The sequence below is a fragment of the Cryptotermes secundus genome, unplaced genomic scaffold (genome assembly GCF_002891405.2).
Source record: "Cryptotermes secundus unplaced genomic scaffold, Csec_1.0 scaffold92, whole genome shotgun sequence".
NCBI classification, from domain to species: domain Eukaryota; kingdom Metazoa; phylum Arthropoda; class Insecta; order Blattodea; family Kalotermitidae; genus Cryptotermes; species Cryptotermes secundus.
Genome location: NW_019728498.1, coordinates 1,241,971 through 1,263,532, shown reverse-complemented (window position 1 = coordinate 1,263,532; position 21,562 = coordinate 1,241,971). Strand labels below are relative to the sequence as shown.

The following is a 21,562-nucleotide window of genomic DNA, read 5'->3' as shown; positions in this document are numbered from 1 at the left end:
GCCTCTCACAAAGCGGCAGAGTGCAGCGTGGTTGAGCCCAAAGAAGCCGAAACCAGAGAAAGTGCGCATGCAAAAGAGTCGAGTAAAGAAACTGTTAACTGTTTTCTTCGATTCCAAAGGAATCATTCACAAGGAATTTCTGCCAGAAGGTCAAACAGTGAATTGTGATTGTTATCTTGGAGTCCTCAATCGTTTGTGGGCGAGAATTCTTCGAGTTCGACCTCAATATCGAGAGCAAGGTTCCTGGTCGCTCCTCCACGACAATGCCCCACCCCACAAATCGAATATCGTGCGCAATTTTTTGGCCAGAAAAGGGATCACAGTCCTAGATCATCCTCCGTATTCGCCAGATTTGGCTCCAGCAGATTTCTGGTTGTTCCCAAAAGTTAAGTTGGCGATGAAAGGATACCGTCACGACACCATCAAGGGCATCCGAAGGGAATGTATCGCAGTTTTAAATGCGATTCCACAAAAGGAGCACAGTGACTGTTTTCGAAAACTTTTTAATCGGTTCCAGCTATGTATCGATTCAGAAGGGGACTGTTTTGAATAAAAAGAGTGAAATTTTGAAAATAATACACGTCTTGTATTTTTAATTAACACAGTACTAACAGAACCTGGACTCACTCTGTATGTAGGTTCTCAGTGCGGTGCGAGATATGACTCCATGATACGTATCTAATGGCCGTCTTGTAGTGCACTCAATTTCATATGTTGCTTCTTACTACATGTTTCGGCAACATAGTGCCATCTTCAGGTTCGTTATTACGCTAAGCTATTACATTGTCTGCCATCTTGTCTCTTTCATAAAATTATTTAGAAAGTACATTATTAGCTGGCAACCAAAAAGGAAGGACACATCACAGACACAGTACACACAGAAACGACTCCCATACTGGACGAACCATACTATACGCGAGTTTGAATTTAGACATATAGATGAATAATCTTAACAAGTTTTAGTATATACAAATTTTATTATAGTTGGCGAATAATGTACTTTCTTTCAAGAGAAAGAAAACAGTCCTTGATATTTTAAGATAATTCGACATTTTATTGTCGGAGTTCACGTAAAGCCTCTCAAAGATTTTTGTACTGATCTTGACTTGTGGAATAATTAATTCACTTTTATGGTATTTGTAGATGATCTTTCATCTACACGAGTTATAGACCGAAATACATGCACCCTACGCGTACTACTGTACCATCGTCACAAACAGGTATCATCTTCGTACCTCATCTCTTGTTATTCTTCTGTATTTGTGAATATCAAGCACTTAAGTAACATGCAATGAATCACACTTTTATCTTGCTTCTGTTCAGTAATAATTCATTGCTATTCATGACAGCGTTAATTTGTATGAAGCAATTAAGGGTTCAGCAGTAGGCAGTTGCTCCACAAAAGAAGCCTGACTACTCACATCCTTTTGCTTAATACGTTACACGAGTAAAGGTCAAGATCCATTTGTTGTTGAGCCAACTGCTCACTCTTTCTAGAGATAAGTGGAATTGGAGCGAGGCTGCGCGACTGCGGAATGATACATCCTATCACGAAACAAAAGAAATGCACTGCAGACTCGTCCAAGATGTCTGAACTCCTGAAACTCCACGAATGGAACTTGATATTCGCGCCGTACGGTCAAGTGATTATTGCGCTGCATGCGGCCGAGCATTGTCCTGCAAAATGATGGGTGGATTCTGCAGAAAGTGTCGCTGCTTCTTTCTCAAACTTGGTCGCAGGTTGTGTTCCAAAAATGAACTGTAATACTGCGCATTGACGGTCTGCTGTCGGGGAACGGTATGCGTTAAGATAACACCATCACGGTGGTACACGGGAATCACCATAACTTTCACGTTGCTGGGGTTCTGACGAACTTTTGTTTTTCGTGGTGGTTCAACCTTGCCACTGTTCTGTAAGGCAATGCAGATTCCCCGCAAGCCTCTTGAAGACCCTGATGACACTGTCGTGCTTTACGGCCTCTGGCACATTCAATCTTTATCCAACTCCCTTGTTCCTCTTTCGAAAACATCGTGACAACACTACATTAGACCGCCAGCTAACACGAGGTTCTGTTCTTCTCGTCACTGTGCATGCGCGTGATGTGGGAAGGGAGAGTCCATTCGCCCTGAGGTAAGGTAGGTATGTAACTAACGTGTGGTATAAACGACATTATTTGGTTCCGTTGCATGGCGTCTCTACGGCAGTGTTGCCACTATTGAAGTTCCAACCCTCGTACCTAGATAATAAAGGTAAAAACGGTAAAGCATTACGTCATGAAGGCGTATGGGGGAGTGGATGTACAGGCCCACGTTTTCTTGGCCTCGGCACTAGCTGGAGGTGAGAAATCAGCTTCACGCCGCCCGCCGCTTTACCCGTAGGAAAGAGCCCCACGGTACTCATTGGATAGGAGGTTGCGTATAGGAGGTACGCATTAATGCTTTAACATGTTGATAAGTGTTCAGATGAAATTGGCTACTTCTGAAAAACATGTATATTGGAGGATGTATTTCCATTAATTGCGAAGGAAGAATAAAATTATTTGCTGATATTACTGGTAGGTATATTGTTTTATGTTGCAGCAAAATATTTCTACTTATATCCTTGTATATCATTCTCTCCAAACTGTTCTTATTCCATGAACTGTGACAGTTTCAAGTTCTGCGTGGCGTATCCTTTAATTATCCTCCACTGAACGTATTTCTGGTGCTATAATTTCACTTTCTACTCTACGAAGGGTCGATTAGAAAAGACATTACGCATGCGTATCACGCATCGCTTACTTCTTTTAATTGCAATTATATATAGAATGAGTGCTCTATTCCCTTCTATAGTTATGAGGGCTTAGATGTGACATCTACAGAATTACTTGTGTCGCCTTTTTGTTCCGCCCATTCTTGTAGCTCGGTTTCACCTCTCCAAAACGAAGGGACTAATGCTACTTATTTTGCTGCCTGCTTCATGGTGGTTTCTTGCTTGGCTTGCACTTCAACCCTGAAGACATATATTTTCCTCCAAAAGTCAGTGGACTTTTAACGGGCTTCACAATATTATGGCCTCACGACGAGCTGATCACTCGTCCAAGAAGTCCTACCGTGTTGTAAAATAATCATGAAACTGAAAATCAGAGGCCAGGGCCCAAGGGGGCTGTAGAGCCAGTGAAAAAAAAAATCCGGTCACGGTAGCCGAGCGCTCTAAGACATGTACTGGGGCCGCGCCATAGCTCAAGCGGTTAGTCTCTGGCTTCCCATCGCGGCGGCCCGGGTTCGATCCCAGGTCTGCTCAAGTGGCATTTGTGGTGGACAAAGTGGCGCTGGGACAGGTTTTTACCGAGTACTTCCGTTTCCCCTGCCAATCTTCATTCCACCAAATTCTCCATCATCATAATCACCCGGGGCAGGCCGCCGTGCCGAGTGGACCCAGTTGGACTCCAACCCCCCACTAAGCGAAGACATGTACTGTCTTCGCTCGCCGGGAAGCCGGGATCGTGGGATCGAATCCCACACAAGGAATGGATTTTTGGTATGTGTATGTGTTTATTCTGTGTTTATGTTGTCCTGTGTTTAGGCAGAGGCCTTGTGACGAGCTGATGACTCGTCCAAGGATTCCTACTGTCTGTAAAATGATCTTGAAACTGAAAATCAGAGCCTAGTACCTAAGGGGGCTGTAGAGCCAGTGAAAAAAAAATAAAACGTTATATCCCAGAAGATATTTAGTTTTACTTGCCACCTGGTTTCATGCTGGTTTCTTAATCGGCTTATTATTCGACCCTGAAGATGGAAGCAGTGTGTTCCTCTGGAACGTCGGTTGACTTTCATCGGACTACACACGTTTTATCCCAGAGATTCTTCTTGAGAACTTTCCTGCTCCAATAGTGCCCAACTCCAGGTAACACCTACAGGTTTTATTTGGCGAATACTACAGTTTATGAGGCGCCTCCCCATCATGCAATATTCTCTTTTTGAGAACCTGTGCAGTTTTCTCTTTTTGAGTGCCTTTGCTGTAATGAATAAAGTCAGATCTATCAGTGTAAATCAGTGCTGACTCAGCGTCACAGTTGAGTGATAAGATTCTAGATTTTACTCGGGATATCCACATCTGACTTTCAAGCCAGGGGAATTTGTTCTAGCCTTTAGTGTCTCCAGGCAAAATTCTGAGGTGTTGCCTTGAGAAGGGCTGCGGCACCTTCCATACACGTCCGTACCAATTTAGCATTCAAAATTATATTCCATTTGAATCTTCGTGACGCGCTATTACGGGAGTGCCGTTAGGTGACTTGAGAAACAACATGACTTACAAACACTAGAGGCTAATCATTTGAATCACGGTTCCAGATGAGGAGTACTGTACTGCTGATAATCGTGTTTAATCACTTTTAGAAACAGATGTAATATACATTTCGATGTTTCGAAGAGTTTTCTCCCAAGGATGTTGAATGCAGTTTCTGTCTCTTCCAACAACTCAGGTTTCCAAAAATTAGCAAGATGACCCTCATATATTAGGTAATGCGATGGGAAAATCTGGCAATATTTTGATCTTTGCAAATTTTCTCTTTCACGCTTCACATAATTGTACAATTTCTTATCATACGCTTAATAACCTGTGTATATGATAAAGTGTCATAAAAATACAAGGAAACAGTGTATGTTTCCTGCGACCTGGTCCCCACTACCATATTTAGGCGTGTTACTGCCACAAATTTCACAGGCATGTGAAATTGGTTCCATGTGAAAACTTGAGCAATTGTAATGTTAATTAAGCCAAAACAAGAAATGGGATTACATTTAAAATTGGATGAAATCATGATACACTTTGGAATTCAGAAGTACCAATCTCTGATTAAACTTGACTTGACGAATATTTCTTTATGGACTTATTCAGTCTAAACTAAATTGTAAAATTGGTCTTGATTTGTATAGAGAAGGGGAGAAAATACTGTGCCTGTAACACACGCAAACAAACAGAATCTCACTGTTAGAATGCTTTGTGCTTCCTCGTCCATCTTTGTTACTTCCTCCTTGGATTTAAATCGTTTATGAATATACACTATAAATTTCTTTTGTCAAGGGACATTTATAATTATGTAACTTGAATATTTCATAAGAGGCTTGAATGTATTTTAATTTTGAAAGTTAAATAGTAGTTGACTGTCTCCACTCGCTCGGAAGCCTGGATCGTGGGTTCGAATCCCACTCAGGGCATGGATGTTTGTGTGCGTTTTTCTGTGTTTATCTACAGGTAGAGGCCTTGCGACGAGCTGATCACTCGCCCAAGGAGTCCTACCGCATGTGTAAGATCTAGTAAACCGAAGTGAAACGGAGAGTTTAATGGAGGTAGGCCTAGGCCCAAATTGGGGCTGTAGCGCCACAGAAAAAAAATAGTAGTTGAGACTTAAACCAGCTCATTTACGTTGATATTAAAATTAAAGACTGTATATAATTTGTAGTGAGTAACATAAATTAACTACCTTAATTTATAATTCATCATGATGGAAGTGGGGCAGTTAGCTATAATTTTCTTTTTCTGTTTACATATCTCCAGTCTTTTATCTTCCCTTATAAAAAAAATAAAGACTGGAAAATGCAAAACTTGAAATTTCCTCTTCTATTATATGCGCATAAATTTGACTTCTCGTCCAGTGGGGAAGTACATGTATGGAGGATGTGACAGAACACGTGTTGGCCCCAGAGGAAGCAAGTGGGAAGATTACACATTTAGTGACATCACGATCTGTGCTCCTGGCGATTGAACCAATGGCAGTTGCATAGACGGAAACTGGACACGCATAATGGGTTTATATTGAGAAACCTCAACAGAACGCGAACCTGTTAGTAAAACATACCCACATGTTACAGGAATATGAGCGAGAGTCAGCTGACCCACGACAGGGTAATATGGTGGGCTTTTACAGACACTGTATTATATACTCCTAAAAATGTTATACAATATTAATTCTTTTTTATGTTTGTTATATAATTATATAGGCTTTTGTGGCCATTTAAGTGGAATATCCTCTTTTATTTAACTACTGGCCGCTTCTTCCTTTGGAATTGGACAGCTACTAATATACTCTACAGTGAGTTGATGATGATAACGATAATGATGATGATGATGATGATGATGATGATGCAGAGCTTGTAATTTATTACATTTATGTGAATCTTATTAATTGAATTATGTAAAAAACAAAAACAAATAATTCTAATATTAATTAGTGGTTCAGTCACGTGTCACGTTCAATCGCTCCATTTCTGCAGTTTCCTTGATGTTGCATCTTCGAGTCTTGCGCTCCACGTAGCGCCTGACGATAGGGGTGAAAAGAGCTGGGTTCATATCTCGCAGGTTCGGTGGTTCTGTCAGCAGACTCACGATTATACCGACTGTAAACACCGCGGCCATCCCAATGAGAGTGTAATACATGAAGGAGACCCGGTATAAAACAAACACATCGTCTGCCTCAGCGTCACTCCTGAGAAGAAAAGGCACATGTTTACTTTAGCTAGATGTGAAACAATATCAGCAGGCTGTAAGCACAGTATACAGGACTATGTAGGCCTATATTTACGTGTCATATTTTATGACGTAAAGAATAATCACGCTAATGATTATTTATTCGTAAAATTTTCTTAAAAAATTAAAATAAAATTACGACGTACGGAAAAATAAAATAGTATTATGTGAAGAGAATGTGGTCTCAGTTGTCGTGTAGCGAATGCCTCAGTTAGAAATGTTATCCAGTAATACTTATGCTTTATTATATGTGGGTTTATTTATCGACACTGCGGGTTTCTCAGGCTTCACAGAGGCGAATATTCTGAAGGACAGCGAATGATGAAATGGAAATTATGTGCAAGGAGACAGTCATTACCTAATTTCAGCCTCTCTCGGAATTACGTGAAGAGACTGAGCAAAACTACGAAAAACTTCATCTAACCTAGTTAGTGTCACGGCCGAGGTTAGAACTGGGATCATTCTGAGTACAAACCATGAACATTATTGTTTGAGCTAATTTTCTTCCTGCTTTTTCATTAATTTAACTGCCAATTGGGACAATATTTAGAATGGAGTAAACAAGAAGTTTATGCACCGAAGTTCTAAGTTCTGTAAACACAGGAAATAGTATCTACAGATGCTGTATAATGAACTTCGGGGACTATACAAGACATCATGACATGACATCATAATTTAAACCTATATCTCGACTAGGTATAAAATTACATTTGGAGTTCATGTATTTACTGCACAAGCAGAAGGTCCTGAATAATGTCTTTTGTTTTATTAAAGTCGTCTGTTAAAAATGAATACTGAAGACATTGGAACGGACGCTAAAGATACCACAGTAATCCGGTTTCATCCTTAATTTCAGAGTTCTTTTCTTTGACTTTCCATTGTTTCTTACAAATTTAGGATTGAAAATTTCGGCACAAAAGAAAAATACGACGATACAATGAATTTATTCCTCCTTCTTCCTTTCATCAACAGTGTTTTCTGATTAATTTCAGGAGTGGGTAATTGATACCGTCTTTACCCGGGGAATGTAATTAGTACGAAAAAATTTATGTTTTAACTCAAACGTCTATTTAATGCAAATGAAGAATAGTCCCTCTTTCATCGTTTCAGAATGAATGTAGCGGTACATTTTTTGGCGATTTTCGGTAATAGACTTCGGCTATGTGATAAAGTTATCTGATGTTCACATAATTTAAAAATCGGAGTCAAATGATTTTCATTTAAGTAATTATTCATGAACAGTTTTTACCATATTTTAGTTAAGGTATCATTTTATGCGTTCCTAGACGAAGTAAGTAAAATAAATTCATACTAGGGCGGTTATTTCTGACCGTCTGCAAGCCCAAAGTTATTGACTACATTTCGGTTTCATATTTAAGGGCTTACATCAAAAGTTGTCTAGCGAATTAAATTTCAGATTATATCGGGACCAATACAACCCTCTCTTTACATGTAATTAGACTCCACTTTTCTCCTTAAATGATCCCATCGCATAAAGTTAGGGCAAGCACAGCTCTAGCCGAGGTTCGTAACATGTATTGACAAATTTTTCGATATGGAGAGTAATTAATTTCATAGAGGAGAAACCACTTTCGGTTCTGTGCGTTGCATCAGTGGTGTAATTAACTTTGCAAGAATGGCATTATATATACAGTACATGAAAACCAAGACCAATGAAGCTTACACAATCTCAAATAATACGCCTGACAACAAGCACTTCAGTGCAATATTCTTCTCCAGCCTTGTGACACAGAGAAACATTGATGTGGAACCTCATAGATCCTATTCAATAGGGCTGTACTTCGGCGAGTTTTTGTGCGGCAGTATGAATCACAAATCTACATGCAAATGAGCGCAACTTAGCCCTTCGTTCGGTTCTTCTCGGGTGCATGTAGACTTAAACAAAGAATTGACAATTGTGTTTTCTAATCAGTATATATCGATTGTCGTTCACGGTAGCCTAGTGGTCTAAGGCATGTACTGTCTTCGCTCGCTTGGAAGCCGGGATCATGCGTTCGAATCCCTCTTAGGACATTGATGTTTGGTGTGTATGAGTTTATTCTGTGTTTGTGTTGTCCTATGTTTAGGCAGAGGCCTTGCGACGAGCTGATCACCCGTCCAAGGAGTCCTACCGTCTTTAAAATGATCAAGAAACTGAGAAATCAGCCCTGTGGTCCGAAGTGGGAGAAAAAGGAGGAATATATTGATTGACGAAGATGATGTTTTCTTCTGACAGAGGAAATATTGTGCTAATTATGTATGTAACTCAACTTACTGCTGAGGTGCTGGAGTCGAATCATTGAGGCCGCATCCTTCTGTTCTCATAGGTAGCACGCTGTGCTTGATGGAACCATTAGCGATAGCTGTCTGAGTTCCGAACACCATCCAACACATGAAGAGCAAACTGCTTATGCTTCCTGCGAGTGCACCCTGAAGCATTATAAAACAAAACGTAAAGCTATTCCTGTAACAGGCCGTGAAGGCCCATAGGGTTGTGAGATATCGAGGCTCCCACATTTTCTCTACACAGTCCGCTCACAGATGGTGGTAAGGTTGTCAGCCTTACGCACTGGCCGTCCTTTACCCCAGGAAGATTCCTGGAACTCATTTATATTAGAGGCTGAGTTGACCCAAGGGCCACAGTGCGGCTGGCAAATTGAAAAATCCAGGGACGTGATCAGGAATCGAACCCGCGACCTTCCGGTTTGTAGCGTAGTGCAACCTACTACGCAACCATTTGCCCCCACCCTGAAACATTGGTTAAATAATATTATTGCTTACTGAATTGTGGTGTTCTCCGAAGTTCAGGTTACTCTTGCTCTTAAACTTACTTTCGAATTTCCTCTTGGATAAAACATTCCGAAAGAGAACAGCCCCAGTGAAGCTCCTCCAGTCACTCCCCCGATACTCAGCGAGAGCTGAAAACAATATTAAAAAGAATTAATGTCTGTAACACGTACTAGAAGAAATACGGTTAATGTATCCCTCTGACTGAATACCTCGCCATTAAAACGTTATAAGGGAATAGAAGTATAGACTGAGTCATTGTTAAAGCCAGTTTCTAACGGAGATGAGTGATCATCTTTATGTTCTGGCTAATTCTTTCCCGGGAACGTATATGAAAACTGCTCCTGATAGCCTCTCTGTAAGGTTAATATGCAGCGGAGGTAATTAGTAAGATTGAAGGGTAACTCTTTTCTATGACCCTTCATACTTTTTAAGTTTGGTTTGCTGTTCGTTGTTATAAATTTTGAATTCTGGAATACACATATTTACCTCTAATTCGGCATTTTAAATATTTTATTCAAGTAAGTAAATAAGTATTTTTTTTTAATTCACTTAGTGGGGGGTGGAGTCCAACTGGGTCCACTCGGCACGGCGGCCACTGATTGTCCTATTGTAGCCTGCCTAGGGTGATTATGATGATGGAGAATTTGGTGGAATGAAGATTGGCAAGGGAAACCGAAGTACTCGGAGAAAACCCGCCCTAGCTTTACTCTGTCCACCACAAATCCCACTCGACCAGATCCGGGATCGAACCCGGGCCGCTGCGCTGGGAAGCCAGCGACTAACCGCTTGAGCTATGGCGCGGCCTAAGTAAGTAAATAAGTTAAGGTTTGAAGAGTTTTACATGCGGCTGCTGAAGTTGCCTGCCTGTTTATTTGATCTCATTTAATTTTCCTTATAGAGGCATTCTCAAGGAAATTAACTACCCTCATGGAATAATCTTTCTTGAGATTCTCGGCTAGTGAGGGAATTCCCCGCCTTTTACGAGGGGGAACCAAAAAAGCCCGAATTTGTTTCTAGAAGGCGGGGCGCTTGTAGTACAGGCTTCCCGCCACTAGGTGGTTGTTTGCAGCACTTTCGTGAATAAGTATGCAGGTTGGTGTCGTCAGAGAAGTTTGCGTTAGTGTTTGGTGAATTTTTTCTCAAGTGACTTTTTTATGATTCGTCTATTTTTTTAATGGCTGATTCACACGAACAGCGTGTTTCTGTGAAGTTTTGTTTCCTTTTGGGAAAAACAGCAGCAGAAACGGTTGTTATGCTACAAACAGCATACAGGGAAGCCGCCATGAGTAAAACACAAATTTACGAATAGTTCTCCCGTTTCAAACATGGTGAAATGTCAACTGATGATGAACCTCGAAGTGGGCGTCCTTCGACCCCCGAACTGATGAAAACGTGACAAAAATTCGTCAGATCATTTTGGAAGATCGCCGTCGGACGATTGACGAAATCGTGGAGCCTAATGGGATCGCATTGAGTTCCTGTCAGCAAATTTTAACCGAAGAATTGCACATGAAACGATTTGCAGCGAAGTTCGTGCCTCGCCTGGCTGCATGCCCTGCTTTGGAGGAAAACTTGGAAACCGATCCTGATTTGTTTCCCAAGGTCATAACTGGAGATGACTCTTGGTGCTACGGTTACGATCCCGAAACAAAGCGGCAGTCCAGCCAATGGAAAGGTCCTAATTCTCTACGTCACAAAAAAGCACTACAAGTGAAGTCAATTGTGAAAACAATGCTCATTTCCTTCTTCGATTCCAGGAGCGTCGTGCATTCAGAGTTTGCACCCCAGGGTCAGACAGTTAACCAGAATTATTATTTGGAAATTTTGAAAAGGTTGCGTAACAGAGTATCTTTCATCATGACAACGCGCCTTCCCACACAGCGCTGAGTGTGCAGCGACTTTTGACCAAAAAGTGGCATGACACCCTTGCCTCACCCCTCGTACTCACCCTATCTTGCCCTTTGCTACTTTTTTTTATTTCTTCGGATGTAAAGAGACCTCAAGAGAAAATGTTTTGCTGATGTTGAAGGCGTGAAGAAAACAAAAAGCGACGGAAGGACTGAAAGGCATCACCAGCGATGAATTTAAAACATGTTTTGAGAAATGGAAAAAACATTTGGACAAGTGCATTGACTCAAATGGAGTGTACTTTGGAGGGGATTAAAGTTTTGTTATGTAAAAATAAATACGTAATTTTTTATAAACAAATTCCGTTTTTTGGGCGCCCCTTCATATGTGAACAGAAGGTTTACGACCATGTTCACAAGAGCCAGAAATTTTGTCTTATTTTAGAAATTTGCTTACCTGTAAGATTGCACCCAACTTGTCAACAATAAAGACAATAGCTATACAGACGCAGCCGACTATAATGACAATAGACTGGACGATCCTGTTCGCCGTTCTATCGGCTATTTTGTCCCTCATGCACGGGCGTATGAAGTCTTCGAACAAGGTAGCACCGAGGGAGTTGAGGTTACTTGACATGGTGCTGCAAACACAAGATGGAGGCTGTCAGCTAGATGACCTCATCACATTTGACATTATACGGCACTGCTGAGAAACACGAGATATCGTTTCCAGATCAGTCTTTATCTGAAGGCGACTTTTGCGTGAAGACACAGTCGGTCCTTTTGATCTGAGATTTGCTCGTGTTTCACCTGTTCCCATGCATCACGCTGAACTAACCTCGTCCTCATCTGCCTTTTAACCAATCCATGCGTCAGCTGTTGACTCAGTCTCACCAAATGCCAACGAATCAGCAGTAGATTAATTAAACTGTTGAGTCACCCCTTCCACTTACCGTGTGAGTATAAAGACAGGAACTGCAAACAAACACCCCTATTTCCATATACTAAATATTACTTAATTTTTAAGGTACTTATTAAGAGTAAAAATGCGTATACAATTTTAAACTTACACTTGAACGGAAGAGGCCATTTGGGAACCCTAAACATAGATGAGAGAACAATATTAAAAATGATTTTAAAGAAGGGGGACATGAAGCTTTGGTCTGGTATCTAGTGACTGGATTTTTGGACATCGTAAAGAGGCTGAAGACACCAGGAGTTATCGGACCACTTGAACAAATATTAGCTTCTCAATAAGGAGAGTTATTTCGATTTAAGAATGCTGTGATTTGAGATATAATTCCATCACTTTAATTCCGTTCATTTTGCATGACGTAAATGTTCGCAGATTAGTAGTAGTACAAAAATATTCACATTATTTCTAGAACCAAATAATCGCTTACCTCAGTGCTGCACTAAGAATTCCTGCTACGAAGAGTCCGGCCAGACCTGGAATATAACCGGATATATCCATCACGTAGTAAGTCAGCAGCTGATCTGGTTGGGAGATGGCCTGTAAAAATTATAACTGTCACTTCGCTTATACAATACACTTGCCTCTCCATATCTAAACCAAATACTTGGCACATGCTATCTTAAAATGCTTTTTATAGAGATTGCCACTGATCATTTCTCCATATTAAGGGGTTTTCCCAGGTCCAGTCTAATATAGATGGGTAAAGTCCTGCAGTAAGAACACTGACACACCTTAATTAAAATTACTAATCTCCTGGGCTGTGATACCGTGAAATTTTGTAGGAGTCTAATGACATTTCGAAGGAGCTTCTACCCGATTGCACTGCGTCACTTCAAGAAGATAATGACAGCCGTGTTGACATCTGACCTCACTGGTACACTTATTTATATAGGCAGAGCCGTTGCCACTTAGGAGACCATTGTCGCGTGTTGTATAATTGTGCATATGTCTCTAAAAGGATATTCGGAAGCCAACTGTTCGGTTCATCTTATCGTCCTGTCCGCATGTAAAAGGGACAAAATTAATTGAACGGTTTCTATTAAAGTAATATGGCATATCTACCCTTAATTTTGTATTTATTTTGGTTATTTTAATAGGAAATGTATTTCATGACCTAAATCAATATCCGGGCATAACTTCCAGGTTATTCAGCGTGTTGTGATCAAACTTACAGGTTACGATTATTATCATTGATAATGATCTGTACATGTATCTTTTCTTTTTCCTTGGCACTACAGCCCCAGTGGGCCTAGGCCTACCTCCATGAACTTCTCCGTTCACTTCGGTTTTTCTAGATCTTACACATTCGGTAGGACACCTTGGGCGGGTGATCAGCTCGTCGCAAGGCCTCTACCTATACACAAACACAGAAAAACGCACACACACAAGCTAAACATCCATGCCCTGAGTGGGATTCGATCCCAAGATCCCGGTTTCCCAGTGAGCGAAGACAGTACATGCCTTAGACCGCTCGGCTACCGTGACCGGCGTACATGTATCTAATGTAAACTAATGTTTCTTAAAGGATAATTTCGCTATGTAACCGGCATTTTCAATAATTTTAATTTGTTTTGTGTGCTCTTGACTTGTTTCCTGATACGTACCTTTTCCATGTATCTGTTTCTACGTAGCGTCTGACTAAAAATAAAAAGGGTGTTATTCAATCACGTTACCTTTGCTTCAAGGGGATCACAATCGTGGTACGTGGAATAAATAAGAAGACCGGTGAAGCAGGTGATAGATTTGGTTATGATTAATCCAAGAACAAAGAAAATGAGTGATCTGGAACAGATAATAGTTCGATGTTAATATCACTAACAAGTTAACACTAAACAGCACAGCATAAATCGACATTTTAGCATTAATTTTTGTTTTTAAAACTAAATAGATAGTAACCAATCTATATTTAATAAATATGCGGCCCGAATGTCCTCCGAAAAGCCTTCACGTTCACCGACTGTGTCATGAGTGAAGACAAGGCGTCATGACACCCACACTTAATGTACGGCTACATACTTTGACGACGTTCAATTGAATTACCAGGTATTCGAACAGGTTTCAGACGGAGACAATTTTTTGTGGTAGCTTATTTCCATATGTGTATTTTAATTTCCTCACTTCTGAGCGCACCTGTGAATGCCCACTTCACTACTCAGTACAGTACTTCACTGTATAATGTCGAGGAATACAAGGTATCCGCCTGCTGTACGTATTGCATTCCCTTCTCAAACAAAAGTCAACATTTTCAGTAACAATGCTTGCAGTAAAAGTAAATCCATAAAGAACAATTCAATGTTTAGTTTTTCTAAAGTTCCATTGTTCTGAGTCAGCTAGAGTGCCTTTATCGTAAAGGAAAAGTCAGAATCTTCAAATTTTAAATTATTCAGTGACATCTCGCTACTGAACCCGGTTTAATTATTTTTAGTTGTAACAACTTAAACTAGTCGATGTACTTACTTGATTGCTCTCGAGTATGATGACAGAGACATGAATTTCTGCACCATTGCTTGATTTACCGCTAGGCCCATCCAGGCAACAGTGTTCCCAAGAACAACAGTCCAGAATGTCATTCTTTTGAAGGGTGAAGGGTTGAACCTGAAAAAAAAAACATGTTTCCTTATTTTTTTTTACCATTTCACAGAAAGAAGTCTTGATCATTTATGCGATTATACTACTGGAAAGCTAAACATAAGAGCAAAATATAAAGTTGCCGATCCCATTTTGGCCTGTGAATGAAACTCTAGTTTGGCATTGTTAATTCTTCCTTAAATTATGTGTTATCGCCAGGAAACCTGAAGACATGTCTCGGAGCTGACGGGGATTGTATTCAAATGCACCGTAACGAAATAACATATTAGGATACGGACTGGGAGTATCTTCTAAGAATTTGTGACAAATATTATGTTTCTTGACATTTTCCATCGTCTTGTTTCAGTCTAAAAAACACCGTCCTGTTTTTATTTTAAAACACGACGTTTCGGAGAGTGGATTCTCTCTCAGTCTTCAAGTAAAACCTGTTTAGTTAGGCCCAATCGATAGAGCTAGTCCATATCTCTGGAAAATGTCGAAGACAAGACACTCGGATGGACTTAAAATGAATCTAGTTTTACTGAAGCTAGCGATACTTTGATCAAACAGCCACCGTTCAGATTGGGCAAGAATCCTCAAAAATTACATTTTAATGTCTGCTTAAGCAATATATTCGCCATATCTTCGTATTTGGAATTCGTTTTATCATCCGTGATCATATGACGTGTCGTCGTAAGGGACATACATAGTAGACGGTGTGGCCAAAAGTCAGTTAACTGGGCAGTAAAATGAACAACACAATAAAGTTGTACCTGTGCTTAAATAATTAATCATTACGCCATGAAGACGTATGGGGGAGTGGATGTATAGATCCACATATTCTTTACTTCGGCACAAGTTGGAGATGACCAGTCAGTTTCACGACCCGGCCGCTTTACCCCTGGTATAATTCGATAGGATACTTGGTGTGCCCCAGAGCCGGTTTGGACGACATGGAGAAGAGAAAATTATTGACCCTACTGGAACTCAAACTGAGATCATTCGGTCGTCCAGTCGCTGTACCGACTGCGCTATCCCGGCTCCCTATGTACAGTAAATTACGTTAGAAAGTTCTTTATTATTCATTTATTTAAAAAGTTGTTCGAAATGAGAAGGTCCATGTTCAATACACAACTCATAACTCTGTGATACCGTTCTACAAATTGGCTTGCCGGTCAATACGAGATAATATTTCAGGTTAACTAACTTTTTGTCCACTCTGTACATCAAACTTGACTTCTGAACAGACAGTGTACTGAAGTAGTCTGTAGACACGTTGTTACAGTTCATGCGTTCTGGTTCGGCCGACGCATCCTGAGAATTATGCTTGTAATAGAAAATTATAATTTTGCCTGTCGTTCTGTATCGGTTTGAAACTTGGTCTCTGATATTAATGAAGGAACATAGACTGAGGGTGGTTTGAGAACAAAGAGTTGTGGAGAATATTTGGACCGAAGAGGGATGAAGTGACAGGAGGTTGGAGAAAACTGCATAATGAGGAATTTCATAACTTGTACTCTTCTCCAAATGTAATTAGAATGATCCAGTCAAGGAGGATCAGATAGGCAGGGCATGTAGCAGGAATGTGGAGAAGAGAAAAATATATATATATGATATTGGTGGGAAAGCCAGAAGGAAAGATCTCACTATGAAGACTAAGACGTAGGTGGGGGAACAATATAAAAATGGAACCTAGAGAGATAGAATTGGATGGTATGGAATGGACTGATCTGTCTCAGGATAGGGACCACTGGAGGGCTTTTGTGAACAAGGTCTCTTTCCATAAAGTTCTGGGAAGTTCTTGAATACCTGCACAATTGGCGGCTTCTGAAGAAGGGCTCAACTCCATGAGCGAACGCACGGTATGTGTATTTGTATAGGGTGCTTATTTACTCATAAGCTATAGAACTCTGCTGAGTGCTCAGTTATCTGAGTAGCTTACTCGAAGACCCGTATTCTTCCACCACTTATGCTCCTGCCCCACAGTTCAGCGAATCCACCGACGTGGATGATGCCAATGACGATAACTGCGACGTTTGACACCACCATGACAATTCCTTGCAAGAAGTCCGTCCATACGACTGCCTTCATACCACCCTGCAAACATAGTCTTTGCGGGTAATCCTGAATGGCCATAGTAATGATATCTTGCCTGAGAAGATCACAATTTATTAGTGATATCCAGGAAATATGTGAGTTTTCCTGCACACATTCCTAAATATCGTATAGCTAACTAATTCCAAGCAGTCAAGCCTTTGAGAGGCTTATAAGTGCTCATGCACTGATAACACAAGCAGTTTAAGGAACCTGAAGGTTTATTAATTGTCATTCGGAATTTCTTCTACTTTGTTAGTTTCTTGTATTTCATTTCTGCTACAACTTACTTCCATTTCTGAAGCTCCCAGTGTGGTTGGAGGGTCTAGTTAGAATTCAGGAGCAGAACCCTTGGAGGAAGTTAAGTCTGCATGAGCCAGAGGCTACTGAACGAGTAGTCCGACCTGCTCTCAGGTGACTGAATTCAGTTGAACAAGATCTGAAGGCAGTGGGGTTTAGGAATTGGAGACGAAAGTCGCAGGATCGGGACCAGTGGAGAGCAATTGTAAAAGAGGCCAAGGCTCGTCGTGGACTGTAGCACCCACAGAAAAAAAGGAAGAAGAAGGTTTATTACCGTTTATTACCACTTCTGGTATCAATCTGGAGCCAGATTAATCAAGATCATACCCTCATTCTGTTTCTCTAAAATCTATCTTAATATTATCCTTCCATTTATGTTTGTCTTCTTAGTGGTCTCATCTTCATGATTCCCTAAGAAAGTCCTCTATGCAGCTAGGCTACGGTCCTATGAGTGCTACATGTCATGCCGATCTAATCATCATTGACGAAGGTCCTCAATATGCAGTTTTATTTTTCAGTTTCCTATTATTACATCCCTCTTAAGTACAGACATTCCCCTAACGACATTCTTCTCAAAGCCTTCAGTCCATGCTATTCGGTCAGTATGAGAGACCAAGTTTCACACCCATACAAAGCTACAGGTACAATTATAGGCTTGCATCTTCTCATATTAATCATTTGTCTTTAGATGACAGGTGATAAAATAAAAGGTTCCGAACTGAATGGTAGCAAGCACTATCTGAATTTGACCTGCTGATAACCTTGTAAATTAAATATTAGCTTGTTACTGTCTAGAACAAGCGAAACAAATCCCATTCACCAAAGTTGAAGGCATAAAAAGAGTGGGGAGACCCCAAAAAGATGGCTTGATATAGTTGAACGAGAAATATCGAAATCAGAAACCGGAAGAAGGCGGCTCCTGTAACGGATCAGAGGAGAGGCACTATTGAGGTCGAGGCCTCCAGCGGTCTGTATAACCATTCATGACGATGATGATTATGGTGATGTATCTTCTGTATTCGAAAGTCAGAACCAGGAAAACGAGTTTCACCCCAGTGAATATGGCGCCCGTTTATTCACAACATTTCTTCTGCAAGATGCGCTTATTTAAACGTACTGCAATGCAATATAGAGGAGAATCTGTGTATATTATTATAGCGCCTGCCGCAGTGCATGTACACAAGTGAATAATTTGTTCCAGAAAATGTATTTCTCTGTATTTCATTCCTCAATAGAAGGAACTGTTGATTATATTTAAATTTCAAATTTCCGATATAAGTGACTGCGTGTAACAGCTGCCTTAACGTTGAAGTACCTCTGCATTCTGCTCATACAACGTATTTAAGGTGTTTCATATGATTATAATAATAAGAACGAACAATTTCTTTGAAGGGCATTAAGAGATCAATCTTCGGAAAGAGACACAGTCTCGCGAGTACTGTGTTTTTGGAATTTGTCCGCAACAACACAACACAAACAGTCCGTTTTCTTTGAGGTATTTAAATATTAATTATCTGACTCATGATTCAATTGGTTAATAAATAGTAACTAATAATAATGCATTTCTTGTTTTATGAAATTAATACTCTCGTCTCCTGTGTACCCTGCGTTAATTTGGTGCGGATGAATCAGTGACAATATTTAGCCATTTACCTCCCTTCAAATTAATGAGGAGCTTCGTAACTTCTACTCTTCTCCTAGTATAATTAGAACGATCAAGTCAAGGAGCATGAGATGGACAGGGCATGTAGCACGAATGGAATAGGAGAGGAATGTATATAGGATATTGGTAGGAAAGCCAGAAGGAAATATACCAGTGGGGAGACCAAGACGTAGGTGGGTGGGCAATATTAAAAATTACCTTAGAAAAATAGGATGGGATAATATGAATTGGATTGATCTGACTCAGAATAGGGATCAGTGGAGGGCTCTTGTGAACGCGGTAATAAACCTTCAGGTTACATAAAATGCTGGCCGCGCCATAGCTCAAGCTGTTAGTCGCTGGCTTCCCACCGCGGCGGCCCGGGTTCGATCCCGGGTCTGGTCAAGTGGGATTTGTGGTGGACAAAGTGGCACTGGGGCGGGTTTTTTCCGAGTACTTCGGTTTCCCCTGCCAATCTTCATTCCACCAAATTTTCCATCATCATAATCACCCGGGGCAGGCTAAAATAGGCCAATCAGTGGCCGCCGTCCCGAGTGGACGCCAGTTGCACTCCATCCCCAACTACGCGAATTTTTTACATAAAATGCTGGGAAGGATCTGAACAGCTGCACAACTGACGGATTCTCAAGAAGGGTTCGGCTCCATAAGTGAATGAGTACCTCCCTCCAAATTAAATTCGTGTAAGTATATAGTAATATCTTCTTTACATATTCTGTTTTTCTCTCTCTGTCAGACAGGCAACAGTAAGTACAATTGATTGCTTGGTTGAATTGAATTGAGTGAGTGAATCAGCTTCATCATACTCACTTAATGACTAACTGCATGGAGCGTAGCCCTTCTTGTTATATCACTTGTCAGCCATCATTGCTATGCATAAACATCCTGCCGACAAATCCTATCCGGGGCCATAAGAAAACAGTTGCTCCTTCGCAATCTATTTACTTAAGATCCATCTTTGTCTTGGTTGTACAAGGGGATGAGTCTTAATCTTTTCGTACTGCGACCACCGGTGGACTGCCTTTACCACTCTTGATGATAAATCAGCATCGAACATTGATAGAACGATAACTGGGTTGGGAAGACCTAAGTGCCTGGAGAATACCCTGCCCCAATGCCACTTTGCCCGTCACAAATCCCTCGTTGACTACTCAGGCTTCCATGGTAATTTCTGGGTGACAGGTTGTCTCACCTGTGACACGGACCAAGATCCATCCTAAATGTTAGTCTCCAATCAGTGTGTAGATCTCCCAAGTGATCATTTCCTTTCAGATTTCCGACCAAACCTTTATACAAACATACTAAATTATTGTAAGATTTGAGGCTTTCACGGCGGTGACTATGAAGAAAGCGACGTTTCGGAGGAACGTCGGTTAACACCACATATACACGGTGCCAAATCCAAGAAGACTGCTTTCTTTATACTAAATTATTAATAAATGATTATATTTTGCTGACTTCTTTAAAGATATTTTGTTTCCAAAGGATTTTGGAATGAAGTTTGGTATCACAATCGAATACTCACCAGCACAGTGTAAAAGATGCAGATGAAGGAAATCACTGGAGTGATGTAATGCAAACTGAAGCCACTTACNAAAGTACCTCTAGTAAAGGAAGTCATAAAAGGGAAAAGCACAAGATACCTCAACAAAACAGAATGACATGAGAACGTACTAATGCAACCGCTACTGGAACCGCACAGTGGGCGAAGACTAAAAAGGAATTGGCCAGCCGACCCGAGAGGGGGTTAACGAGGACTTTTCTCTGGATAAGCTCTCTCTACGTCACGAACAGTACTACAGCAAATTAGCTTATAGAATCAAATGTAATTTTGATTAATATTAGAGTTAATTTTACCGACCACACAACACGTTTTTATTTACTTTCACACTACATGTTTCGACCTCAAGAGGTCATCCTCAGGTGTACGAACACAGTTGCACAATCACACGCAATCACATTCGTTTTTCCACTTATTTTGATCCTGTATCCTGAGGTCGAAAAATGTAGTGTGACAGTAAATAAAAACGTGTTGTGTGGTCGGTAAAATTAACTCTAATATAGATTAAATACACAACAGGATGCAAGAAACAATTTAATTCTGATTGCTAATATTATGTAAATAATAAAAAAAATTACTACAATGAACAACACAAAACATTAATTGTTCTGAACATTTTAATAGATCTACAAGCGTTTCACACAGATCTACTAGAAATTTTCTTTTGTTTCTCCATGTATTTGTACAATCAGTCCATTATGGGCTAGAAGTACATCTTATGTGAGACTTAATCTAAAGATCTACTAGCAATGGGTTACTATTCAAGCTGAAGAATAGAATGAGAATAGGGAGTATTCAAGTAAGTCTCTCCACTAGGATTTCAAAGAGAACGTGCTAAATCCCATATGATGTCCTCTGGCTTTCATTTAATAAGATCGTATGAATTGTTGGATTATCTGTCCGTATGGATAGAACTTTATGTCAGTCACCCAAATCTTTCTTTGCCGTTGATCCGATAAAGTAATATACCAGAAACACTTTCTCCTCGTGTATAAAAATTATTGAATATTTTACAAAATTTCAGTTATTTCCTATTCGAGTGGTCTCCGATTCGAACTTCAATCAGAGACCGGATGTCCTAACCGGCAGTACAGGTTGAATGTTCATAATTTTAATGAAGGCAGTTAGGTCTGCACGGAACATCGATTTTAAAACCACTTTAACTTTGTGCTCTAAGTTGCCAGGATCGAAACCTACCCGAGGAAGCTGATCACTTATTGAACATTCCCATGGTATACTTCGGTCTCTCAAGAGCAGT

The 21,562-nt window shown here is 40.5% G+C and overlaps 2 protein-coding genes across 2 annotated transcripts in view; one reads left to right on the top strand and one right to left on the bottom strand.

Annotated features, from left to right (window-relative positions):
* LOC111865142 (lachesin-like) overlaps positions 1 to 21,562 on the top strand; it is an 801,402-nt gene that overhangs the window by 634,166 nt on the left and 145,674 nt on the right. The window lies entirely within an intron of this gene.
* LOC111865143 (sodium-coupled monocarboxylate transporter 2) overlaps positions 5,326 to 21,562 on the bottom strand; it is a 36,331-nt gene continuing 20,094 nt past the window's right edge. The window contains exons 5-13 of the mRNA XM_033751695.1: positions 20,269 to 20,337; positions 16,632 to 16,786; positions 14,579 to 14,716; positions 13,795 to 13,903; positions 12,549 to 12,658; positions 11,603 to 11,786; positions 9,340 to 9,426; positions 8,784 to 8,938; positions 5,326 to 6,467 (exon numbers count right to left, since the gene is read on the bottom strand). Of these exons, the coding sequence (XP_033607586.1) occupies positions 6,218 to 6,467; positions 8,784 to 8,938; positions 9,340 to 9,426; positions 11,603 to 11,786; positions 12,549 to 12,658; positions 13,795 to 13,903; positions 14,579 to 14,716; positions 16,632 to 16,786; positions 20,269 to 20,337 (1,257 nt within the window). The 3' untranslated portion in view covers positions 5,326 to 6,217. The remainder of the gene's footprint in view (positions 6,468 to 8,783; positions 8,939 to 9,339; positions 9,427 to 11,602; positions 11,787 to 12,548; positions 12,659 to 13,794; positions 13,904 to 14,578; positions 14,717 to 16,631; positions 16,787 to 20,268; positions 20,338 to 21,562) is intronic.